This window comes from Amphibalanus amphitrite, unplaced genomic scaffold (assembly GCF_019059575.1).
Source record: "Amphibalanus amphitrite isolate SeventyFive unplaced genomic scaffold, NRLGWU_Aamphi_draft 000874F_arrow, whole genome shotgun sequence".
Lineage (NCBI taxonomy): Eukaryota > Metazoa > Arthropoda > Thecostraca > Balanomorpha > Balanidae > Amphibalanus > Amphibalanus amphitrite.
The window spans coordinates 247,192-271,433 of record NW_024882368.1 but is presented as its reverse complement, the minus strand read 5'-3'; the positions used below and the strand labels follow the sequence as shown (position 1 = coordinate 271,433).

The 24,242-nt window shown below is 45.7% G+C and overlaps 1 protein-coding gene across 2 annotated transcripts in view; it reads left to right on the top strand.

The window, feature by feature from the left end:
- LOC122367499 (glutamate receptor 1-like) overlaps positions 1-23,406 on the top strand; it is a 45,685-nt gene extending 22,279 nt beyond the window's left edge. The window contains exons 7-20 of one of the 2 annotated variants that reach the window (XM_043340608.1): positions 1,169-1,396; positions 1,601-1,708; positions 4,214-4,324; positions 4,715-4,835; positions 5,906-6,000; positions 7,429-7,555; positions 8,021-8,249; positions 8,694-8,892; positions 16,535-16,642; positions 17,132-17,268; positions 18,103-18,205; positions 18,587-18,724; positions 21,297-21,371; positions 22,810-23,406. In XM_043340608.1, the coding sequence (XP_043196543.1) occupies positions 1,169-1,396; positions 1,601-1,708; positions 4,214-4,324; positions 4,715-4,835; positions 5,906-6,000; positions 7,429-7,555; positions 8,021-8,249; positions 8,694-8,892; positions 16,535-16,642; positions 17,132-17,268; positions 18,103-18,205; positions 18,587-18,724; positions 21,297-21,371; positions 22,810-22,950 (1,920 nt within the window). In that variant the 3' untranslated portion in view covers positions 22,951-23,406. Of the gene's footprint in view, positions 1-1,168; positions 1,397-1,600; positions 1,709-4,213; positions 4,325-4,714; positions 4,836-5,905; positions 6,001-7,428; positions 7,556-8,020; positions 8,250-8,693; positions 8,893-16,534; positions 16,643-17,131; positions 17,269-18,102; positions 18,206-18,586; positions 18,725-21,296; positions 21,372-22,743 lie in introns of both variants that reach the window. The other variant, XM_043340609.1, reaches the window with a different exon arrangement.
- The last annotated feature ends 836 nt before the right edge of the window (positions 23,407-24,242 follow it).

Here is a 24,242-nt window from a genome sequence, read left to right as displayed (position 1 = left end):
AACAAATAAAGAACACCGTGACTATGCTAGTATGTCTGTTGACAGAACGTTTCCAGCGTACCGTTACGTTTTCGAAACCTAGGCATGACGAAACTCATGATAAATTTATTAGATAGGTCAAGGTTCATTGTGGAAGTATCAAATGACCCTGCCGGTATACGAGTAAATGTCGCCTGGCAGTGGCTTTGAGTCAAACCAGCGAAATATCGCAGTTCCCTCGACAAAGTGAGACCGCTCTCATTATATTTAGCCGCCTACCTGCTCTCGAGCCACCGCCTTAATCTTTCCTGCCAAGTTTCTTGAGGTCGAGGGTCAGAAGTTTCTGATCCAAGCGACAAGATGTGTGCTGATCCGAGACGAAGTGTTCAGTTGAAAACCGTTGATAATGGAAGCCTCCCTCAGTCAGCTTCAATAGAGTTTGTTCACACGCACAAAACACACGCGCGCGCACCCAAGCAAGAACAAACACACGTCCAGAAACAAAAACATCAGCATGGGGGCATTGCCAGCATCGAATGGAGCAACTACCTACTGACAGATAGTGCAACGAACGCACAATGCATTCACTACATCTTTATCTTTACTGTAGCTTCAACACACAATCCATCCTCATCAATCGATAAGCCAGGTCTTCACCACACTCGCTGGAGAGCGCTTGACACGTCGCCAGCACCGCCGGACGTACCGGGCCGCTGCCGCGCCGGCGGCGGACGTACAAATGGGCCCTCAGGACAAATGATGCCCCGGGCGCGCGGCGAGAGGACACATCTCACTGACCGGCGCGTCCGCCGTCCTCCGGTCCCGCCCCCGCGCTGGACACGAAGACGAAGATGTCACCGCGCTGAGGAAGACGAAGGAGTGGGAGTCGGGCAGGGGTGGTGCGCTCGGTTGTTTGTTGAAGGCGGCTGGCTTGACAGCGATAAGTATTTAGAGCTCTGAGGGTGAACAGTGGACAGTGACGTATGGGTCTTCGGCAGGCGGAAGACGGAAGGAAGGCACACAATTTTAGAGCGTTCGCTTGACTCTAGTGTCACTCAATAACGGTTCGATGCGCGAGAAGTTCCCGGTTGGTTTTCGTTGCACATGATGTAAACAAGACTATTTGAATCGATCGCGTCAGTCGATGTCGATCTAAGGCTCAGACGACACGCTCTGTCGTCCCCCACAGGCTCAGACGGCCCTAATGTACGACTCCGTACTCGTCATCACTGAGGCGCTGCGCCAGCTATGGCCCGAGCTGCTGCAGCTCCACCAGCGCCGGCTGAAGCTGCCGCAGCCGCCCGGCAGCCCCAGCGCCGCCAACGTCGTCGAGGGCCGCGTGTTCAACTGCTCGCAGGGCTTCTCTGACGTCACTGGATACGAACACGGCGGAAAGATCATGAAACAGCTGCGCAAGGTGAGTCCGGGGGTGGGCAGCGCTGCAGTTGTAGTCGTTCTCTGGTGAAGGCACGATAATGGGTTATTGATTTTCGTTGATTGCTTAGTATAGTTTTCTGCTCAAACATTATGCATTACATACATCCCCACACAAATGATTTCATTTGTGTTTCCATGATTGGCTGTTCCAAGCTAGCCTCAGTGTTTGGCACTTCCATTGCAGATTGAAATCGAAGGTATCACTGGTAACATCAGCTTCTCCCACGAGGGCAAGAGGAAGGACTACACTCTAGACGTGGTCGAGATGTCAGCCAACAGCCGCCCTGTCAAGGTACTGTTCATTCTGACTTGGGAACCGTAGTGTCTTTTATATAAACCCACATGCAGTAAGGTACAGAGTACAGACATAACGTCTACATACGCTTGGACCAATCATGTTTTTGAAACTGCCCAGAAAACAGAACATAAATAAAAACGATCAAATGTGGCACATTATCGTGTTAAAAATTTCAACCCTGTATAGATCGTCATCCACAAAAGCAAACAGCCGTTTTCCACAGTCGGCTGCCGCCTGCGGCCTTGGGAGGACATTACGTATTCGGCCCGGGTGCGGCCGCCAAGTTAATCCATATCTCAGAACACTTGAGCTTCTCGGAGGCCTGAGAATAACAGGCGCACTTCCAAGCAAGAACTTTGTTGACCCACAACACCAGTGTTCAATATGATATTACGCTTCTGCTGAATGCGCGAAAAAAATGACACATATTGGTGTCTTTTACAAAAGGATATTTTAATGACATTGAAGACTTGAATTGAAGATGCATTGAATTAGAACCATAACCTTGCTTGCTTCCTAATATGTCAAATCGCATACCCATTTGTTAAGATGCTGCTAAATGTGTCAATGCGTAGCCACTGTCCACTTATCTGCTGAGTCAACTGTTGAGTAATTCGTGAATCAGGCGTAAGGCTTTAACTAGATTATCGCAAAATGGTTACCAAATAAAGCGAATGCTCAGTAGCATTACGCTTATCTGTACGGTGAAAACGTAAGAAATTGTTTCGTAAATTTGACGGCGTAATATTCGTAAGGACATAGTCGCCTGAACATCAATTTCAGTTTGAAAGCTCTTACTGAAGTCAATGCTCTCGTGGAAAGGTATAATCTGACAGACACAGGCGGCTCTCAACGCTCCAAGGGTCTCTGTGTGAATATCAAATGTAACAATACTCACTTACTGGGAAGTCGTCAAAGCCAAATGCTGGGTGCTACGGGGATATCATCCTGACAGCCAATGTTTCTCGCTAACCAACAAAAATAATTATTGAAAACTCTAACACCTGTGACTGTCAGATGCCTGAGAGACAGCACCATCCGCGCACAATTTGCTGATGGTCAGATCAGTAGCACTTGATAGAAAGCTGTACATTTCAAACATTTCAGTACAAGGACGTTAAAAAGCGATATTTAAACCTAAGGCTTCTACGCTTCTCTGATAAGTGTTGGACGCAAGAGCCAAGCTGCTACGCGCCCTAAACCAAAACAACAACAACAACAACTTCTCTGATAAGTAGGTACTTTCCCTCCTCATCCACGGTTGACGCAGGAGAGCGGATCACTTTACCCACTTCTACTGCTGTGACAGGAACACATGGCATTCAGTCTTAACTTCTAACCACATCAGCTCTCTGTGTCCTGCGCCGGCCAGTGCAATGACCTCTCCTCTGGCACACATAGCCAGCACATAGCTGCGCAAAAAGGAGCGATAAAAAACAGCAACAACGAGACAGACCGTGATCGGCGCCCGGCCGCTGTCTGTACACATTGGGGAGACGGTGACCGCCGGGGTTTGGGCACGGCCGGCTTTGCAGGGCGGCCGCTGAGAATAGCTGGGGTCGATCGATGATCTGTAGCGGGCGGCGGGAGAGCCGGCACGACAGCCTGTCAGAGGCCAGGTGACCCAAGTTCGCGGCGCGGCGCAACTTGGCCGGCCGCGAGACAGCCGCGGCCGCGCCGGAACCATCTGTTTAATGGACCTGCGATTGGCACATGCGGCAAATCGCTAATGGCTCGCCTCCTCAAGAGATAAGAGCAGATTCGCGGTATGGATGCTTGAATAAATAAAGACGGATGCATTAAGGTGAATAATGAACCTTGGTAAACTGACAATGCCAGCGCGAGGGACTCCTGAAGTAATCATGATAATGTGTATTGTGCCGTCAAATTGTGCTTCTTTTTCTGGGTGAGCGCCCAGGCACGCTGGGTGGACCTCGGTATTTCTCGTGCCTTTAGCTTGTGCAGGTCAAGGTCGTACAATGATCGGTATGATCATCAGCCAGCTTTATGGTTGTGGGTTGCCCAGACAGTGCAAAGCCGGATCAGTTGGGACACAGATCTGTTCGCAGCTCCGTCGGAACTTTGATAGTCCTCATGCCGAATCCTGATTGAGCGCATCACCGATAGATTGACTGCACGGAAATATAAAAGAACTCTGAAACAGAGAGAGAGAGAGTAGAGGAGACTTAAGGAGCTGGGGTCAGCATCTTTTCACATTTTGGGAAAAATGTAATATATATTTAAATACTTCATCAAATGTGGATACTTAACTGACGCTTACCTGAAGGCTGAAACGATGAATTTTCGTCATTAGACATTCACGAAGGTCGCTGGGGGATGATAGCCAAAAACTCCTTCTTGTTTTGCATGATTGATTAGTAATCATCCATTCGCTATCGCTTACGTCCAACATTTGAGAAAGATAGCAAACCATGTCCATTTCCGAATTCTTAAATTGCTACCAATGTGTGTCGACACATTACTTTATTCACATTCCAGGTCGGTGTGTGGTCGGACGTATACGGTTTCAGCTCGACTCCAGTTCAACCGAAACAGGTGCAGCAGGGCATCAGGACGAAAAACAACACCATCATCATCACAACAATCGAGGTATGTCTATACGATTGGCCCTATGTGTTTAATGGGGTCAAATGTTTTTCTGGTCCCGATATCTACACCTTATGTGCGTTTTTCGCACAAAAGGAGCTTTTTGCACTTCATCGTCGACGACGATAAATATGAGTGTAAAATGAAACATCTCAAGAATTCTCGCATCAAAATGGTTTTCAAATTCCCCAGACGACCAGAAACCTGTTTACATCCCCATATGCAAATCTAATCGGGTAAGTTAAATCTGCCGTCAAAGCAGCAATGGCGCAACAGAAGAAAACAGAATTATTGGACCACGGGACTGGGCTGGCAGACATCAGCCGACACATGTTTTGATACCGTCTGTGCGACCAGACCGTCACTGGCTGAGCTTCGCTGTACCGTTCGCAGGAACCACCTTTTATCATGCAGTTGAAAGGAGAGGATGCCATTAACAAAACCGGAAATGATCTGCTGGTGGGCTACTGTAAAGACCTGGCGGATCTGCTGGCAAAAGAGATCGGCTTTACATGTGAGTATTTATGATGTTATGTCTCTTGGTGCGTATGATTACGATGCAAGGCCTAGTGAGATTCGCTCAGACTACGGCAGTTATTAATTTCGATGTATAACAATTATGTACTTAAGTTTAAAATGTATGAAATTGTACTCCCATTAGTGACGGGTGGTGATGTAATTCTCGTACCTTTTTCTTTTTTATCCATGCATCTCTAGCAAATGTCGGACAAAACTCGTAAACCTATGGACATCGTCATTGCCTATCCTCCGCCTCGTGTGCCCACGCATACTCAACGTTCCCGGCCATAGGCGATGCTTTACGCAGAGGAGGAGGGTGGCCCTAAACATACGGAGGCTGAGCAGTGAGCGACCCAACAGAGCCAGTCAACTGGACGCCAATTTCCTGAACGCCAGTCTCTGAGCTATTGTTTACCATCTTCGCTATGGATTGCTGTGGATTGATCCAGGCTAATCGCAAAGCTTTGGCTATTCGCGTTGTTTTGAAACGGACCGAACGTAGAAGCGAAGACGACATTCCTTTACGGTAGTATTTTTTTCCATCGCGACCGGACACAAGGAAAATATCCAGGGGATGCCTCCCGCCTGTCTGACCGCGTAAGGGATGCCGCCTTCTGAACCTATTCTTGTCAGTTGAATAGATAAATTATCCTCGATATGCAGAACATAGTCGTTCAGTGTTGCAATGCAAATGGCAATGATCCGGGACACTTCTTGGCAGCATCAGAGTATCGCAATACTATTGTGACGACTGACGTTAGTACAAATAGCACTTTTTTACACTTTGACACTGATCGACCACGAGAATCTGCGGAAAGTGAGCAAACTTAATGCACAATTGCTGTGGAATTTTATTTCAGTGTAAGTTTCGCTGTCAATAGCAGTCCTCTAATTTATATCATTTTATATAGTGCGCGAGTTCAATCCAAATCTATTGTTTGCTCTTCGCGCGTGTAACCATCATCCTTTCGGGCGCCAGCGTTTGTCGGCCGTCAACTGTCTCGGACAGCTGCTGGCGGCAAGTTTTGTCTCTGGTTATAGCGGCGTCTGTCGTCTCTGTCGCAGATGAGATGCGACTGGTGAAGGACAAACGCTACGGAGCAGTCAACACTTCGGTGGAGGGCAACTGGGACGGCATCATCGGCGAGCTGGTCAGACGGGTGAGTGGGGAGGAGACGGCGGTGACACGCCCAACGACGCTTCAACACCTCGACGCAGTGTCATGCATACACTGTAAAAAATGCCCCTTGTAGGAAAACCGCCGGCGCAAAAAAAAATGATCGCATGCACGGCCGTGTTAAAATCGCCTCATATCTAGCTTGTTCTGCTCTATAGAGCAGAAGGAGTAAAGGCCGCCGTCCACTGTGACGGAATTCCGTCCGGAGTCCGTCAGGAATGTCGCCGCACGCTGACCGCATCCGGACCGCAGACGGAAAGCTCACGGACACTTGCTGACACTTTGTGAAGAGCAATTATCAGTTATTACAAAAGAAAATATAGCAGTTTACTAGCATATCATAGTGCTGCCATGTCAAGGAAAATTTGTTTACTTACTTCATCTTGAAAGAGTTGAAATTATTTCTTAAATTTGCAATTGAAAACTCGAAGACGGAAGACTGTACCTGTCCGCGTCCGTTCCGCCTGCGTTCTTATCACTAAGCTTGGAAGTCTGCTGAAGGTTGTGAATTTTTGTGTACACGTAATTGTCAATCTGGTAAATTCAATTGAGAATCATACACTTTTTGCGTGGGTTTTTAGGACGGTGAATTGTTCATTGATCAACACACACTTCTAGAAATCGATATAGGTAATAGGTTAAATAGTAGATCGCATGATAAAGCTTAAAACTATATTGAATATTGTGCAGGCTCAGATCAGACGATATGCCCCCCCCCCCCTGTTATACCTGAGGGACAGACGTGCATCACAATATCGGCCCAGAATATCAAAATATCGCGTACCATGCGTGTCTATGCAAATGAATAAAACGTCGTAAGCAATACAACTTTTAAAAGTCGTGTATCCCTAGCGTGTACGTGGATGCTGCGTTTGCTAAAACTTCAACTTTAAAACTATCTCCCGAGGTCATTGAAGCATTCTTTGCATTCAGCGACAACACAAGTCACTACCATCCTGGTGGAGCCAAGCTGTTGAGTGGCATTCTGTCCCGAGATCAACATGTTATTGGCTCTTCTGGGGGATATTTAAATCGCAAATTAGCTCTGAACAGAATGTGAGAGTAGGCGTCTTTAATGAAATCCCTCGACGCTCGATGACAAGAGCCAAAGTTCACATCAGGGAGGAACTCGACCGTATCATCGAGATGGTGTTAAATTGGGCACTGACAGGGGCGGACTCGTGCGTAACATCGTAATTACGCCAAAGGTGACAGAATGACATTTTCATTACGAGTTGTGGTAAAGGTCAGTCATGCTCATACTAAAAGTGGTAGCAATCGAGGCTTCATAATAAATAAAACTAAATGTGAGATCCCCAATTAGGCCTAGCAATGAAACTCGAAGCCAAATACGTAAGAGCTGTCAGACCGGGCAGTATCTCCAAGAAGCCGTCTCCGTGATGTTCCGCAGGAGGCCGACATGGCGATCGCACCCCTCTCTATCAGCCTTCGAAGAGAGCAGGCGGTCTTCTTCACCAAGCCCTTTATGACGCTGGGAATCTCCATCATGATCAAGAAACCAATAAGGAAAAATCCAGGTAGGGTGTGTGAAGTTGTTGATGTAAATGGGTAATACATTGTGTGAGAGTTACATGTAACCCCAATTGCATCGTCGACAGATGTATAACTTTCAGCTATCATGAGCCTTGGTATCATTTACACATTTGATATCAAAACAACTCCAAATTTTTGGGTTTGTTGGTATGTCCTAAACGTAATAAATAATTAACATTTTACGTTCATTTTACATGGCCTCTTATCGTGTCGGATTACTGTGAAAGCCTTTATCACTTCCGGTAGCCTGTGGGTCTCCGGTGACGCAAACGTTTTCGTGGACATTTTGTAAATCAAATTAAAGTATAGATTCGACAGCGACGGGGAAATTAAGATGATATCGAAATACCTTCCCGGTTTCGTGAGATGATTCTGCGAACGCAGCTGTCTGCAACTTCCGAGGCCGGTTCGAGGAATCCTCTCATCAGCGGCGCTCTCATCATCGGCAGGCTTCTTCTCGTTCCTGAACCCGTTCAGCCGCGAGATCTGGCTGTGCGTCGTGTTTGCCTACTTCGGCGTCTCGATCGTGCTGTTCCTGGTGTCGCGTTTCTCGCCGTACGAGTGGCGGCTGGAGGAGACCGTGCTGGGCACGGCCGTCACCAACGAGTTCACCATCTACAACAGCCTGTGGTTCGTGCTCGGCTCGCTGCTGAAACAGGGCAGCGACATCAGTCCACGGTGAGCAGCAGGGAGGCACTTCTAGCCGATTTGGGTTGGATCTGGCAGAGGAACGTCAAAATGCCATGCATTGGTGTCAAAATGCCATTGGTGTCAGCCAAAACAGGGTTCACATTTTGTAAACTGAAAATGCCAAAGCGGTTTGATGTGCTTTGAGAGATTATGAACAACTGTTTAAATGCATGTAAGGAAACATCATCATAGTAACCCTCTCCTCTGTGGGGCAAAAAGTTAATGATCAGAAATCGAACAACGCATGCCATTCGCAGTTCAATTTCGTCACTTTGATTTTTCTTACGTGACACTCTTCTGGGAAGGTTATGTTTTGACGCTGTGCTCTGACGCTGTATGCTGATGCTGCGCAGTGTGCTTGGCTGACGGCTGACGCTAGGGTCAGTTGATGTTTTGTGCTGTGACGCCTGACGTCTGCGCACCGCTCGTCAGCTCGATCTCCGGCCGCCTGGTGGGCGCGTGCTGGTGGTTCTTCTGCCTGATCCTGGTCTCCTCGTACACGGCCAACCTGGCCGCCTTCCTCACCGTCGAGAGGCTCGTCACTCCGATTAACTCGGTGGAGGAGCTGGCCTCTCAGAGTGACGTCGAGTACGGCACAATGCGAGCCGGCGCCACCACCGACTTCTTCAAGGTTAGTCCTGGGGAGTGCCGTGGGCAGGACACGGTGGGAGCGGGAACAGGGGACATGGGAGACAGGATAGATAGAATAAACCATCACAAACCGGGACTCAGCTCCACAGGGCTAGCTCCAGTAACTCTAGTAGTGTAACTGACCGGCTGGACTAGTTAGGTAGGTAATCTCATAAAGCGCTGGTGTGTCGTCTAGATGCACAAAATGCACGTCTCTGATCAACTGATCACATCTCGACCGATCAGCTCTGCAGCGCGTTTCTACCGATCTGTCCACCGCTCGGCACCGCTCGTCGTTTTTGCCCTACCGTCGTCATCTGCCGCTGAAGAGGCCTCTCTACTCTGTTGGGACGCGAGAGCTCAGTAATAGATACGGCGGCCAGCGCTGAGCAGCTGGCCGCGCTGCCAGACGCCGTACTTGTTGTTGGCAGCGGCACGCCCCCCCCCCCCTGTCAGGATGATGAGGGGGGTGACGGCTTCAACCATCCAGCACGCGCACGCCGCACAGCGCAGTGTGCGAGGGACGGACTCCTGTCATCTGTGGTCTGGTGCAATTGGTGTCTGAACGGCATTTCGACGCTACGAGTAAATCAAGATATGAAATGAATTCGCTTTTACTTGATATGTTGCGGCAAAGTAAATATAAATGAAGTTTGAATCGGTCACACGATTGCAATTGACAATGGTCAACTGATGAACTATACAGCTAACTTGCCCCGAACTTGTCCCTCGACCAGCATACCATTAACTATACATTTCAATTCTTATGAATAGACGAGATGATTATTTTTGCCGCTTTTGTTTTCCGTTTGATTGCAAAAAAAAAAATCAGTTCCAAGGCACACTGTGTGTAAGTGTGTCTGCGGTCTGAGATTTAACTGTGGTATATAAGTAAATCAGCCATAAATTCTCATAGAACTCAGTTTTCCCTTCAGATGTAAAAAGAAAAATCGTTTATTCATACAAAACCGTAAAGTTTTGTTGAAATGTATAAAACGGCGCCACTTTATTTAAAGAATAATGTTCTTTTCAATATTTCTCTCTTCCCCTCTCTCCCTCTTTCCCTCTTTCTCTCTCTCTCCCTCTCTCCCTCCCTCCCTCTCTCTCTCTCTCTCTCTCTCTCTCTCTCTCTCTCTCTCTCTCTCTCTCTCTCTCTCTCTCTCTCTCTCTCTCTCTCTCTCTCTCTCTCTCTCTCTCTCTCTCTCTCTCTCTTACATCTTTGCTTACATCTTTTTAATAAATTGGTTACATTTTAGACCTGCACTTGAATGGAAAGTCTTTGAACTGTTCAGTGTTTAAAATGATTTTGCATTGTATCATACATAAAACTATAGGTACTAATTTAGACAGATTATAGGCGTTGCAGAAACGAAGGCTATGGCATATGACCTTACTGCTCTCATTTTTACGTTATTCATGTTCTCATTTTTTTTTCTCGGCAAACATATTTTTCCCTATTCGTACGCATGAGTCATACGTCCAAATTGGGTCTAAAAAGCGTACGCATACCAGGTGGCCCAGAAAAAACGTTCCCAACTTTAAATCAATATTTCTCAGAAAGTGATAAAGATACAACATTGAAACTTCGAGTAGTCAATGCGGCACACATTTTCAGTAAATGGTGTGATTTTCAGGGTGTTCGGTAAATTACTTTTTAAACGGTTCGTGTTTCAAGCATGCCATGTAAAAATTACTTTTTTGCTCCGATGTTTACTCAAAAATGTGAGTGAACGGGTCACTTTCACCCCGCGGCACCGCGGCCTAGAGACATGACTGCTACTGGCAGCTAGCCTCATTGATGGTTCGGGTCTCAGGATGACACATTCCCTCAGGCAACCACGATGGCTCTGTGCCAGCGGCATCGGAAGAAGTTTCCAGTTTTCTAACCATCTTGTGGCTCAAATGCTTTCCTGGCTGACATTCCTGGGAAAATGCAGCTTTTCAACGAGTTTTTTTTTGTCATCGCTGGCAATGTTGTTTTTCATAAGCTATTATGTGGTCTTTTGGTACAGGAACCATGGTCTGCTTTAGTTTGTTTTCCTTATCCGGTCGATTTACTGTCTGATCTACTGAAAGGAGGGTTATCAGCATTCAGCAGTAATCCATGCACCGTGCCACTCCTGTTCGAAAGATGATTTGGTGTTGAAACGAATGGCATCCATGAGCACCATTTTGGCTCAGTATTTGAATATTTGGCACATAAGTGAGACAAAAATATTTACATACGTGTTGGTTTCATTCACGTGCTCTATTTTTTCTTTTTTATAGCATGGGACGTCTAACCCAATCATCACTATCGTTTGACATCGGCAAAAAAAGCAAAAACGTCTTACTTAATTCAACTCAAGATTGCCAGCTTTAAAATGATGGTATAGTGTTATGAATTGGCATACCAATGCGCAAAGAAATGACGCAAACTTGATGAAAGTTTTGGCTCGTTATTTGCACTCGAATTTGATATATAGGCCTCCAAAGTTCGGAACGTTTTTTCTGGGCCACCCGGTATATATGTTACGGGTCATATGCTAACTTGGGCAGTATGCAAACTACCCGGGCAGTATGCATACTACCCAACAGCCCGGGCAGTATGCATACCGCCCGGGTAGTATGCATACTACCCGACCCCTTGGGCAGTATGCATACCGCCCAAAAGCTTGGGCAGTTTGCATACTGACCGCTTTCCGACTTTAAGTTGTGTAATCTATGTCCACGTTACGAATATAAATGGCTCTCTGGGTAACAATAGATCAACCGAAAATAATTTTTACCGTCAAACGTGATTGTTCGATTGTAGGATGGAAAGAGGATTGGAATTAAATCTTGAAATTACTTTTTCCAAATTCCATTGTTGAATAAATGCTCGTCAAGATGCCATAAGAGCACTCGTTGTAATGATAAATGAAGAGACATGCTTACCTTGATGTGTTGAAATAAGAAAAGAGGAAACGATAAGGAAAAGTAATAAGGAAACATTTCATCGCACCTAAAGTATGTTTCATGCGATATAAGAATAGGATTGTATCAAATACAAGCAACGGCTTAGCTATCTAAAATATTAAAGGGACTATCCCACCTTTAACATGGGGTTTGAGTTGAGATAGCCAAGTTTGCGGCGAGGTTCAGAAACCACTATCTATCTAGGTTGCAACCCCCGCGCCTCTTGGCGTTGAAGAAATTCGTTCCCTTCATTTGAAAATGGGCCTTGTGCAAGGCCCTATCTTCAACATGGAGCGACCGTTAGTGTGACGTCACCTCGCTTAGTCATTCTGATTTAAATGGGTTTGTTCGTTGAAAAATCGCTTAAAACTTGGTCTGAACTTTGTTGTGGTGCCTACAGAGTAAAAAGAATCAGCTTTATGACAGTAATGTGGCCTGGGGAAGGAGGTAATTTTGGGCTGTGACGTCACATATTTGAAAGTTTGTGTTTGGAATATGGGAAGCCTAAGATGTTTAATGAAAATAAATGCCAGAACCGTGTTCCTGGTCATCCAATCTATAAAGTCGGGCACAATTTAACTGGTTTTAACAACATTTTAGAAGGTGGGATAGTCCCTTTAACCCGCGACCGCCTGGGGGGGTCGGATCCGACCCCCCTCCGTTTTTCTTGAATAACTCATGAACCGCTTGCGCTCTCAACTTGAAACTTGGCATACCTTCTCCCCCATCAATTTGACATCTCCTGTGCAATTTTTAAGAAAAAAATTTCAAAAGATTTTGAGATATATCGATTTTAGTGATGTAACTTCATGGCGTTTTCAGTAAACAAATGGTAAATGTTTAAAAAATCGTAAAAAATCGAGTTTTAAGTAAATTGCAAATTAAGGACATGAAAAGACGCAGCTCAACGAGTTCTTTAAAATGGCTATCTCGAATTTTCCATAAAATGCGTTTTTTACCCCCAAAAATTCAAAAAACTATATTTTTTTGGAAAACACCTAATAAAATCCAAAATTTTGAGAATTTCCAAAAAACGGAATATATGTTATAGAGCTCTATTTAAACATTAGATGTCCCAAATTTCAACTTTCTATCTTGATTTTTGACCCCCAAATTGTAAAAAAATAGCTCCAACATTCATAGGTCATGGTGACGTCATAAACATTTTCGCGAATTAGAGGCACTTCTGAACATCGCATGTGAAAACAAATGGCACCACTAGATTCCTGGGACAAAGCTCGTCTAGAAAAGTGAATTTTTATGTCAAAAATAAAAAGTTGAAAAATTGACTTTTTTCTTAGCCCTCGTTTAGTTATGTATGGTATAAACGATTTTTTATCCTTTCAATGCACACTTATCACCAGCACAGTGACTTGGGGTCACATATAACCATTACCATCGGATTTGGCGTGAAAAATAAGCCATAAAACATGTGTCGCACGTCCATGTAGCAGAAAAAGAAAACCGTGACCTTTCGTGACCTGACCTGACCTTGACCCGTACTTAGTATGACCCCTATTCGCACATGGTACCTTCACTAGGTCTTTGAGGTCATTTGTGGTGAGTTTCGAGCAGCAGCTATCGATTCTGCTGTCCGTAAGCCTAATCATGCAAAACCCCTGAATTTGACCTTTAACCTGACCTTGACCCGAAAGTTGACCTCAATCTTAAAATCTTAAGAGTGCTTCGGGAAGGTCTCGTAGAGACCTTTCGAACGCCGCCTCGCGGGGCTCGATACGACCATTGGTTCTCGAGATAACAGGGGGGGGGGGTCGGATCCGACCCCCCCCCCCCCCCCCCCCCCCCAGGCTGTCGTGGGTACGGAAATAGCCCAGGCGGTGCCGGGTTAACTAAATATCAAACAAAGGACGAGATTGCACAAAAATGATATACACAGCAAGAGTCATAGGACGTAGCTTTGTTCATTATTTGATCAGTCACCAAGTCGGATTACTTCTTAACCCGCGCCGTGCTGAGGGGGGGGGGGGCGTAAAAACGCCCCCCCCCTCAGGGTTTTTGCGAATATTTCAAAAACGACGGCGCAACCTGTTCATACATCATTTCCGCACATGTGAAAATTTCAGACTCGGGTCGTTCAAGGTCAGGTCATCAGGTCACGTCAAATGACCTTACCTCAGAAAAAGTTCAAAGGCTCGTTATAGCTACACCGACTGAACGATCACTTTGAAACTTTCAGCGATTGATATGAGTAACAGTATGTATATAATCTATATCTCGGATTTTTCATGTCTGTGACCTAAGGTCAGGTCAATTATGCGACCTCTCCGTTATAAGTCACTTGGCGGAAAGTGCAGGTCACCAGCACGGCGCGGGTTAAAACGTCTGTCATCCACATATATAATACGCGAGTTATCATGCATTAACAAGCCTCACGAAGTGTGGTCAACATACTGCCCGAGTAAACATCTTGCCCGTGAGAAGAGAGGTGGGTAGTATGCATACTACCCGGGAGGTATGCATACTGCCCGGGCGGTATGCATACTGCCCAAGGGGTCGGGTAGTATGCATACTACCCGGGCGGTATGCATACTGCCCGGGCTGTTGGGTAGTATGCATACTGCCCGGGTAGTTTGCATACTGCCCATGTTAGCATATGACCCGTAACATATATATATATATATATATATATATATATATATATATATATATATATATATATATATATATATATATATATATATATATATATATATATATATATATATATATATATATATATATATATATATATATTCACACATCTGCAATTATGATATCAATCTCATCAGTTTTATAAAACAACAAGATATTTCAGCAGCGTATCCCCACCCAACCTATATCCACTTATCTTGAACTTATCTACGGCCTATCCACCACCGTCTCGAATATCTCCCCGTGCTCTGGTCTGCGGCATGCAGCCCTAGTCCTGGTTTAGTCAGGGCTATTTGGGTTGATCGCAATGCACCTGCACGTCCAGACCAGCTCGTCGCCGTAATGTGCACCTCTCCCGCCCTTTCGCTGCCAGCCCGACTGAGGTCATTAACGAACAATTCATCATCGCCTCCAGCACCGCGGCGCAGACGGCAAATAAATTCCACCGCGCGCTCGCCAAACTCTGCACGGGAGCGGCGGCCACCGGCCGGGGTCACTCATTAATTGTCGGGTGGGAGTGTCGAGGTCTCGAGACCACTCAGTGGTCCCGCCGGGCAGAAGTCGCTGGCTCTCAGCGGCGGTCCGCGAGCTCAGATCGTCGGCTCGGTTTTGTGGTCGGCGGGCGATCAGAACTTGGTCGAGCCGGGCGTTTGTGTGGTTCCGCAGCATTGGCTTTGATAGTGTGTGTACCAACCGTAACGTTGTGTCCTTACGTTTATCCTGACCACGGAACTTTGCTTCCCTGAGCGGCGGCAAGCATTGCTGGGTAGAATCAGAGTGGATCAGAGCTTCAATATTTGGTTCTGTGCTTGGAGATAAAGAGAGGAGAGAGGAGGAAAGGAGGGAGAAGGAGAGAGAGGGAGAGAGAGAGGAGAAAGAGTGATAGAGATGGGAGAGAAGAAAAAAGTGAGGAAGGGAAATGCTCCAAAGATTGCAGTAGGTGGCAGTGTAGACTGTAGGTATGCCACGAGCATCATCAAGAGATCCTTTCCCTTCTCAGCAGGTAACTCAAAACCCTGATATCGATAGTCGGGACGCGTGTCTCCTACAACAAATAAAAGCTCGAGGCATCCATCCTCCGAATGACTTTGAATGCTGTCGTCCGAATGTTCGTAGGCTCGATCAGGTTTTCCCAGAATTTTAACACCAAACCAAAGCTTGACATCAGAGCTTTAAATCCTGTCATACAAGCCGAAAAGTCAATTGGTGCAGACTACCAACTAGATCTCGATACCAAAGCCGTCGATTCTTAGACCGGTAGGTAAGTAAGTACAAACATCGCCGGTATCATTTCCCCAAAATCTCAGTTTAGCCTCACCAACCTACAGCGTATACAGACAGGCGTGACTGATCTAGTTAAACGTTCGAAGACTGAGCTCCTGCATCCACCGGGGAAGTCTTAGTCTTGAATTTCTGTCTCGATTTTACCATTCAGGGCTTAATTTCCAGAAATGTGTCGTTAAGGTGACAAGATAATTGCAAAACTCTGAGCCTGATGCACGGACATTATTTCTGTAGTCAGTCACCTTATCAACTAGCTTTATACCGGTAACCACCAGCGGTCGGAACTCTGACCCTCACCCTGTCTCAATGGATGATGGGATGCTGTGTAGGCAATGGCATGCAGGAAAGCGTTTTGTCGCTGCCGAAATTGCTCAACATATTTTTATCTTTTCTTGTTCACACGCAATATGAAGTTGGTGCAATATAGAACTTATTCCCAATTGTGTGTAATTGCTAAGGCAATGAAACATGTGCATTGTGCGCAGATTACATATGTGTTGTTCGTTATGCCCCTGCTCAACAAACACTGCTAATCCAGTCGTCCACTGATACTCGATAAATTTAAGATTTAATAATGAGGGGAATACTTCAACCACAGATGCCTTGCGTCGGAAGAAACAAAATACATGAAGGAACATCGGTTTCTAGAGCTGATTCTTAGCCCAGTATTTTCCGTCAGCCTCGATACAATCATTCCTACTTTCCAGCATGCCTCTCTGTGATTATCCCGACGCCGACAACACCTGATACAGCGACTCCCTGTGCCGCAGAACTCCAAGCTGGGCGTGTATCAGCGGATGTGGGACTTCATGTCTTCCAACGAGCACGTGTTCGTCCAGACGTACCGTGAGGGCATCGAGAGGGTGCGCAACTCCAAGGTGAGCGACACGCCATATGCCGTACTCGGCGAGTGCAGACCAATCCAACAAATCATGAACCAACCAACGCGCAACTGCGATGCAATAGCGGTACTTACGAATACCACATGCCGAGGCATCCCTTGGCTTTAGGGTTGTCGATTGATTGGGTTGGTGTTGCATTGAATGTCATTTGATCATGGAATATCCCTTTATTGTGAGAATGTTGTCCCAATCACGATTAGCTGCACCAGTTTCAAGGCTTATAACAATTACGATTGTTATTTGGTACTAAATAACACCTTTTCAAATTATGAATGATCCAAGCGTCGACAATTGTACGTCCTTAGAAACAGTCAAAAAGAAGTGTCGCAACAGCATCGGCGATTCACATCAGCCAGCCAGCCCGCATCGCTGCGCCCTAGACGGTAACAAAATGCACTATCTCACCATACTCTGAGCCGTGCCCCTGCGTCTATGATCTTCATCTGACCTGGCCTATGCCTGCAGGGCAAGTACGCTCTGCTGGTGGAGTCGACCACCAACGAGTACGTCAACGGCCGGCAGCCGTGTGACACGATGAAGGTCGGCCAGAACCTCGACTCCAAGGGCTACGGCGTGGCCACGCCACTGGACTCTCCGTGGAGGTATGGGACTCTCGCAGCAGCAGTGGCGATCGGGCCACTGTGCGCCCCACTGTGAGTGGAACACTGAGACGGTCTGTAACATCTTCAATTATAACATAGAGTGTGCAGCTTGTGGTGTGATGTCCTGGTTGGAAATGAAATAAATTTTGGTTGAGCATACTTTGCTCCTTTGATGAAGTTCGTCTGCAAAGCTTATCATAGCAGATGGGTTTTTAGACCAACTACATTTATGTCTTGCATTTACGACGATATAATATTCATAAAGAGTCTTTGAATATCTCAAGTAAGCTATGAACTAGTTCTTATTTATGCTCAAAGTTTCCGGCAAAGTCAGTTTCATTAAGTTTATACCAAGCCTCGTGATGCTTTAAAAGGGTATATGACCTGGACAGCGCTGAACGTACCGAGTTTTTCACTTAGTGGCTGACTCTGTACCTACTCCCGGGGCTTTAGCTTTAACGCTGTGTTCACAGAAGATAAACAAAGTCTAACGCAGTCCCCACTCGGTATTTGTGCCTAACTGGGTGATACATTTACTGCTGCGAGTTCGAGGAAACCGGGAATTTGCAGTCACCAGTGGACTGAAAGAGATATCAAGTGACCCGCGCATTCACAGTTTCCACGAACTCACTGCATAAACACACGTATTGAATGACAATCTGTTTCGAGCATCACATGATGCATGCTGCTAAAATGTGAGTGATCTGAAATCCGAATTGTAGCTCTTACAAAGAACCACGTTTGAGTTTGACACACTGCTCGAACCAAAGCCGTGGATTATAAGTTAGATAATATCTCCCTTATAACAAAGCACCGTATGTTTGTCCTTTCTAGGGATGCCATCAACATCGCCGTGTTGCGGCTAATTGACTACGGAGAGCTGGCCAAGCTAGAGAACAAGTGGTGGTCGACCAACTCCGAGTGCAAGGAGGTTGAGGTGAGAATCGCTCGAGACTCTAAGTAGGTAACGAGGGGGTGGTCGACCAACTCCGAGTGTAAGGAGGTTGAGGTGAGAATCGCTCGAGACTCTGTCGTAGGTAACGAGAGGGTAGTCGACCAAATCCGAGTGTAAGGAGGTTGAGGTGAGGATCGCTCGAGACTGTCGTACGTATTGACGGGCCTGACCGGTACAGCCGGCTACACAGTTGCATTTACAGGGCAGTTAGTGGGCGTTGAAGCTTGAAGCCGTGTCATGTGTGAGTTTATTTTAGAGTAATGCTGCTTTCTGTGCTCGGTAGTGGAGCGGATATCTAAGCACAGTTTGCTCTCCATAACTATTGTCGCTCTCCCCCTAACGTATCCACCCATCTCTCGTCAGGAGTCGAAGGCCAGCGAGATGCTGCTCAGCAACGTGGCCGGCATCTTCTACATCCTGATTGCGGGCCTGGTGCTGGCCATGGCTGTGGCGCTCACGGAGTTCTGCTGCAAGTCCAAGACGGAGGCCAAGCGTGCCAAGGTGGGCGGCGCGCGAGAAGCCACGGCCCCTTGGAGCGTAGATAGACATGTACGCGCCCGCACTCCTAGGGGTGGGTTGTCCATGCATGCTGCTGGCGATGTCTTACAGAATAAGAATATCCAAACTTTGATGAAGAAAGTGAGGGGCTTCTCACATCGTTCTAGCTAGTTGAGCTGATTTACGAAAATGAATGTTCACCATGCAGTGTAGTAGAACTATTGTCACAAGTTATCTCCACAACAATATCGATTAGGTAGCTTCCAGGCTCCAGCATGCCGTTATACAACCAGGGTTGTATACCAATCAAGTCGATTGATTTGATTGATTTGATTCAGCGCGTATTTTGAGTTGATTGGATTGAGTCGATTGACTTTTCGAGATGACTGGTTGACTGACTCGTTTGACTTTAGCGACTGGTTGACTGATTTGATTCCCAAAAATTAGAGTGACTCGTATGATTGAGTCGATTGAATGGAAAGTTGAAATAAGTTTTAGTTGACGAAAAATAATGACACCAATTGATGACATCAAAGATCACAAAACTACACTGAAAACTGCTTGTCATCACAACTGCAATATGGAGTAGATGGCCAAATAAAGAACAGGGCCTAAACATGAACAGCCAACTTTGACTTTCAACTGCAATAACTGCTCCAATCCTGTGATAGAACCTGGCGATGCACCTACCTACCTTTCTGCACTCAGCAGGAATTTTTTTTTTAATCCAGATGATAAAGTGCAAGGCCCTATATACTAATAAAGTGTGATTAATTACTAATTCACATCTCCACATCTCCTCAGAAACAACCCACTGAACTCTATAAATATCTGAAACCCCTACAAAAATAACTGAAACAAAAGCGCCGTTTTCGTCTCGCTAATTACGTTTACATTAATAGCTAATTTGCTGCATTGTTTAATTTGCAGCAGAACGTTTGTTGATCCTTTTCTCCTGAGAGCCTAGGCATAACATATTTCATTTTCCTTAAAATATTTTACCGAATATTATTAAGTGGTTTTATTTCAATTGAAATAATAATTAAAACGAAATTGGTGTTGTACAACCGATTTATTTTATGATGATCTACCATACTACATGATAATCAATGACGTCATCTTACCAAAAAATCAAAAGACGAAGAATAAGGATTTATAAAAGCTTAGCATACTTCTTGGCAAAACGTTTTCTTTGTTTTTTTTTCGCAGTCGCACCAACGGCATTTAATTTTCCTTGTTCTTCTTCCTTTGTCCTTAACTTATCCTGTGGTTCCAGAGTCCCTGTCCTTTCCATTTCCTTTTAAATATATTTTTAATGCTCATCCCTATCCCCCAGTCCTAACAGTTTCAAATTGTATTGCAATAAAATGTTTTGAATTCTTCACATATAACCTATCTACCTTCGTTGGTACTGTTGGTAGCCAGTGACACATCTAGGCAGGCAAGTAGGTACCTACCTGCTTTCCTGCTGTCTTCATAAAGCATACCTAATGAAGTTGTCAAATTTATAGCACATTTTCAACACTTTCATATCAACATGGTGTCAGTGTGGCATGTAACCTAGCTAGGTTCATTATGTTCAGGGTTCAATTCAGAAGAGCTCCGCATAACTCACATAAGAGACAGACGGGGGCTTTACATGGGGTAGATGGCCTGATGACTTAGCTGGAATATGGCCAAAATTAAATTGACAACTTTTAGGTGAAAGGTGGTGATTTGGGTTAAGGGGCGTTTGTTGAAGTCAACTACTGGGTTATTTTGCACCCATTAAATGAAACTTCTGCTCCAATTCTACCCATTGAACCTCAATATCGTGATCCACCTGTCCATCACTAGGTATCCTTCCTTATTACATAGAAACTTTGAATGGCATGGCAATTTATAATTTTAAATGACAATATTTTTGTTTCTTCTGTAGGTAGGTAGGTAGGTAGGTACACCAGACTGCTATGGACACTTTTCCAAGTTGGTGGGGCAAAAAACCTAATGTATATCTTGGTTTGAGTCGTTTGATTGAGTTGATTGATTCCTTTCATTGTCGCGTTTGAGTCGATTGAATCAATTCCCGAAAACTGCTCTGACTTGATTGATTTGATTGGTTTCCCAAATTTGTCGTGATTGAATTGATTGCTATTGATTGAGTCGTATACAACCCTGTTAATACAACATACATAGATGCATAGATTAATAGATCATTTCGCGTATCTAGGTTTCAGCAAATTTTATCTTGCTTTTTAGAATAGCGCATTGTATGACGTTCTACTTGAACATTTCCCCAACCAATGATCCTGATTCTTCGTCCCGCCGTTCACTTCTAACCGTCCACTGATGTGAAGTGCCGGCAATGGTATAGGCTCCTGCCTCCCTCCATCCACCGACTCCTCCCTAGTCCCTTTCCTCTGCCTCGTCTCCCGCCGGTAATCCCTCTCTCTCTCTCTCTCTTTCTCTGTCTCGCCCTCCTACGCTGATCCCTTCTCTCCTTCCTCACCATTGACCCCCTCCCCGCTCCGCCCCTCACTATTGACCCCCTGCCCCACCCCTCATCATTGACTCCCCCCCCGCCCCACCCCCTCAGACGACTCACATGGATGCCATGAAAGCTCGAGCCCGCATGACCATATCCGGAACAGCTGACGTCGACGGCAGTAAGGTAAATACGGCCGCGCGTTCCGACTCATTAGCCCTTCGCCCCTCCCTCGCCCCACGCTGCCCCCTTCCTGGGGCTGTCCTTTGAATGGGGACACGGGTTCGGGGTCTTTTTCGGGGGGCTGGGATGGGACGACGACACGCTGTTCTGAATAGTCCAGAGAGTCATTATGCATATATGTGATTTGGGTTCGTTGAGGCTGTGTAATCGTTCATGAAATGTTGTGCTGTTTTGTAACATGAATTATTCACAATGCAGTTATGTCAACAACGATTGCTCTCACGGATCTTGTTATCTATTATATTGTCGAAAAATGTCCACAGTTAAAGTTATAGCGAAAAAAAATAGTGAGGAAGGAAATATTATACGTCATAATGGATGAAATCTGCTAGATCACCTATTCTATGCAATGGACAGTATAGAGATCCACTCTATATTGAAAACAATGTCAGAGACACGGCTCTGTAACACATTTATCACAGTTTGACGGGACCAACAATCTCTGCTAGATATTTCCACCGTCAATAACATCAAACAATACCTACCACAACAATAACATCGGTCATAGTTTTTTAAGCTCATCTGACTACTGTTAAAAACATTAATTGCATTTCTTTTCGAAAAGCATTATCGAATCCTCATTTGCAACATGTTTGATAAGGCTAGTTTATCTAAAAACAGCACATTACATTACACATCGGAGATCGCAAATAGTAGAGCTAAATTTACACTGCATTTGTGATAGTGGACCCGACATAGGAAAAGAAGTACTTGAAATATTTCAGAATGGGATTGTTTTATTTGTTATTCGACGTGTTAGATGTCTTCCCACACACGAATTAAGGCCTGGCTACACTATGCGTTTTCTGCGTGCGTTTTTGCGTGTTTGCGTGTTTTGCGTAATATCGTGCTAGTAAAAAACGATATTACGTTTTTGTAATGTTTTTTTCCATGTTCAATTTTAGCTAATATAAGAATTGCATTACCTTTTATACAAAACTTATGTAAATGTTTTATCAAATATAGCTTTCTTCTAGAACGATATTACGCAAATCACGCAAACACGCAAAAAACGCACGCAGAAAACGCATAGTGTAGCCAGGCCTTTACCGGGCACGTTTGAAAATACTGTACCCTCTGTATAGGCACTCTGAATATACAAAGGTCGGATAATGCGAGCAGACAAGTCTATCTATTTATGACAGACAAACTAATTTCAATTAGAACTCTCAGTGTTAGGCAGTCGTACTGGAGTTGCATTTCAAACATGCAAACATTTCAAACTTCGAGCAGTTTCACAATGTAATTCTGGCAACGCTGAGCGATCCGGACGCGCTCGCCGTGTCACCACGCCCACTGTTTCGTGTGTTTTCAGTACTACACGCCAGCCAAACACGTAGACGGAGAGCGGCTTACTAACTCACACACCCACGTATGATAGGAGGCGGCGCCAGTGGACTCGGCCGCCTCCGGTGAGGCGAGCGTCGACTCTCGCCAGGCCTACACTCCGCCAGAGGAGTTCCGCGACCGATTCGACGACGAGACGGGAGAGTTCATCGGTCTGCGGCGGCTGGGGAGGTAGCAGAGCGGCGGCGGTCGACACAGACACCCTCCAGCACGCAGCGCGCTGCCGAGGGAAGCATTGTGGAAGTGGACTCCCCTGCGGGAAAATGGACTCGTCCGGAATGGCAGCGACCCGCCTCGCGACTTCCTTAGCCGGAAGTTCCGAGGCCGTGTGACAAAGTGACGCGCGTGACGACTCGTTCATCGAGTTGGTCGCCATGAGACGACCTCCCCCTCCATTAGGGCGTAGGCTTGTCCTGATTGACAGCCTGACCCGAACTGGGTCAAGGACAAGGAGATGGCTCAGCCAATGGAGTGTGAGATGTGGTGACTACCCGTGCGTGGACAGTGAGTGATTGCGGACTTTGTGTCGGCTGAGGACAGTGCTACAACGCAATTTCTGTCGGACGTTAACGGTCACGCATATGTTAACCCTATTCCTGGCGGGGGGGGCCTCAGGAGCCCCCCCCCCTGAGGTTTTTTGGTTATTTCTCCCAAAAGCGTTGAGCTAGGAAGCTCAAATTTTCTGACTTTTCCTAAAAGGCTTCTACGCAACATGTCTGAAAATTTTGAGTTGATCTGACCTCAGGTCAGGTCACCAGAGGCGGTTTGGTGACCCTACCTCAGAAAAGTTTGCAATCACGCCAGAGCTAGAGTTTTTGACCGATCAATTTCTTCTCTTCAGGCTTTAGTTAGGGTACCAGTATGTGCAATTTGTATACCGTAAGGTGGGGCTATTTGAGACAGTGGGGCTATTTGAGACAGTATTTAAAATTGCTATAAAATAAAAAAAACACTTAAAATTTATGCTTGATTTTTTGCTCAGGCGATTTACTGCTCGATTCCACACCTCCCTGAGCAAAAATATCACACAAAAATCAAACGATCTTCATTTTATAGCGATTTTAAATACTGTCTCAAATAGCCCCACTGTCTCAAATAGCCCCACTTTACGGTATCTCGGAATTTTCATATCGGTGACCTAAGGTCAGGTCAGTTTCGCGACCTCCCCATTATAAGTCAATGGGGGAAAATCAACTCCCTGTTTTTACCACTAAAACGGGTCGGAATGGCCCCATATACCATACATGACTTCATATACGATCAACCTTCACTACCTTGAGGTCTGTTTTGCTGTTGGGCAGCTGTGAGGTCATGTGACGTCATCAAAGGTCACCAAAGGTTTTTGGCCAATAACTCCGTACAGGAACAAGATACAGACGCGTGGATGGTCTCATTGTGTTCAGCTCGTCAAGACGCATCGAATGATATACATGATGACCTCGAGGTCACGTGACCTGAGGTCAACCT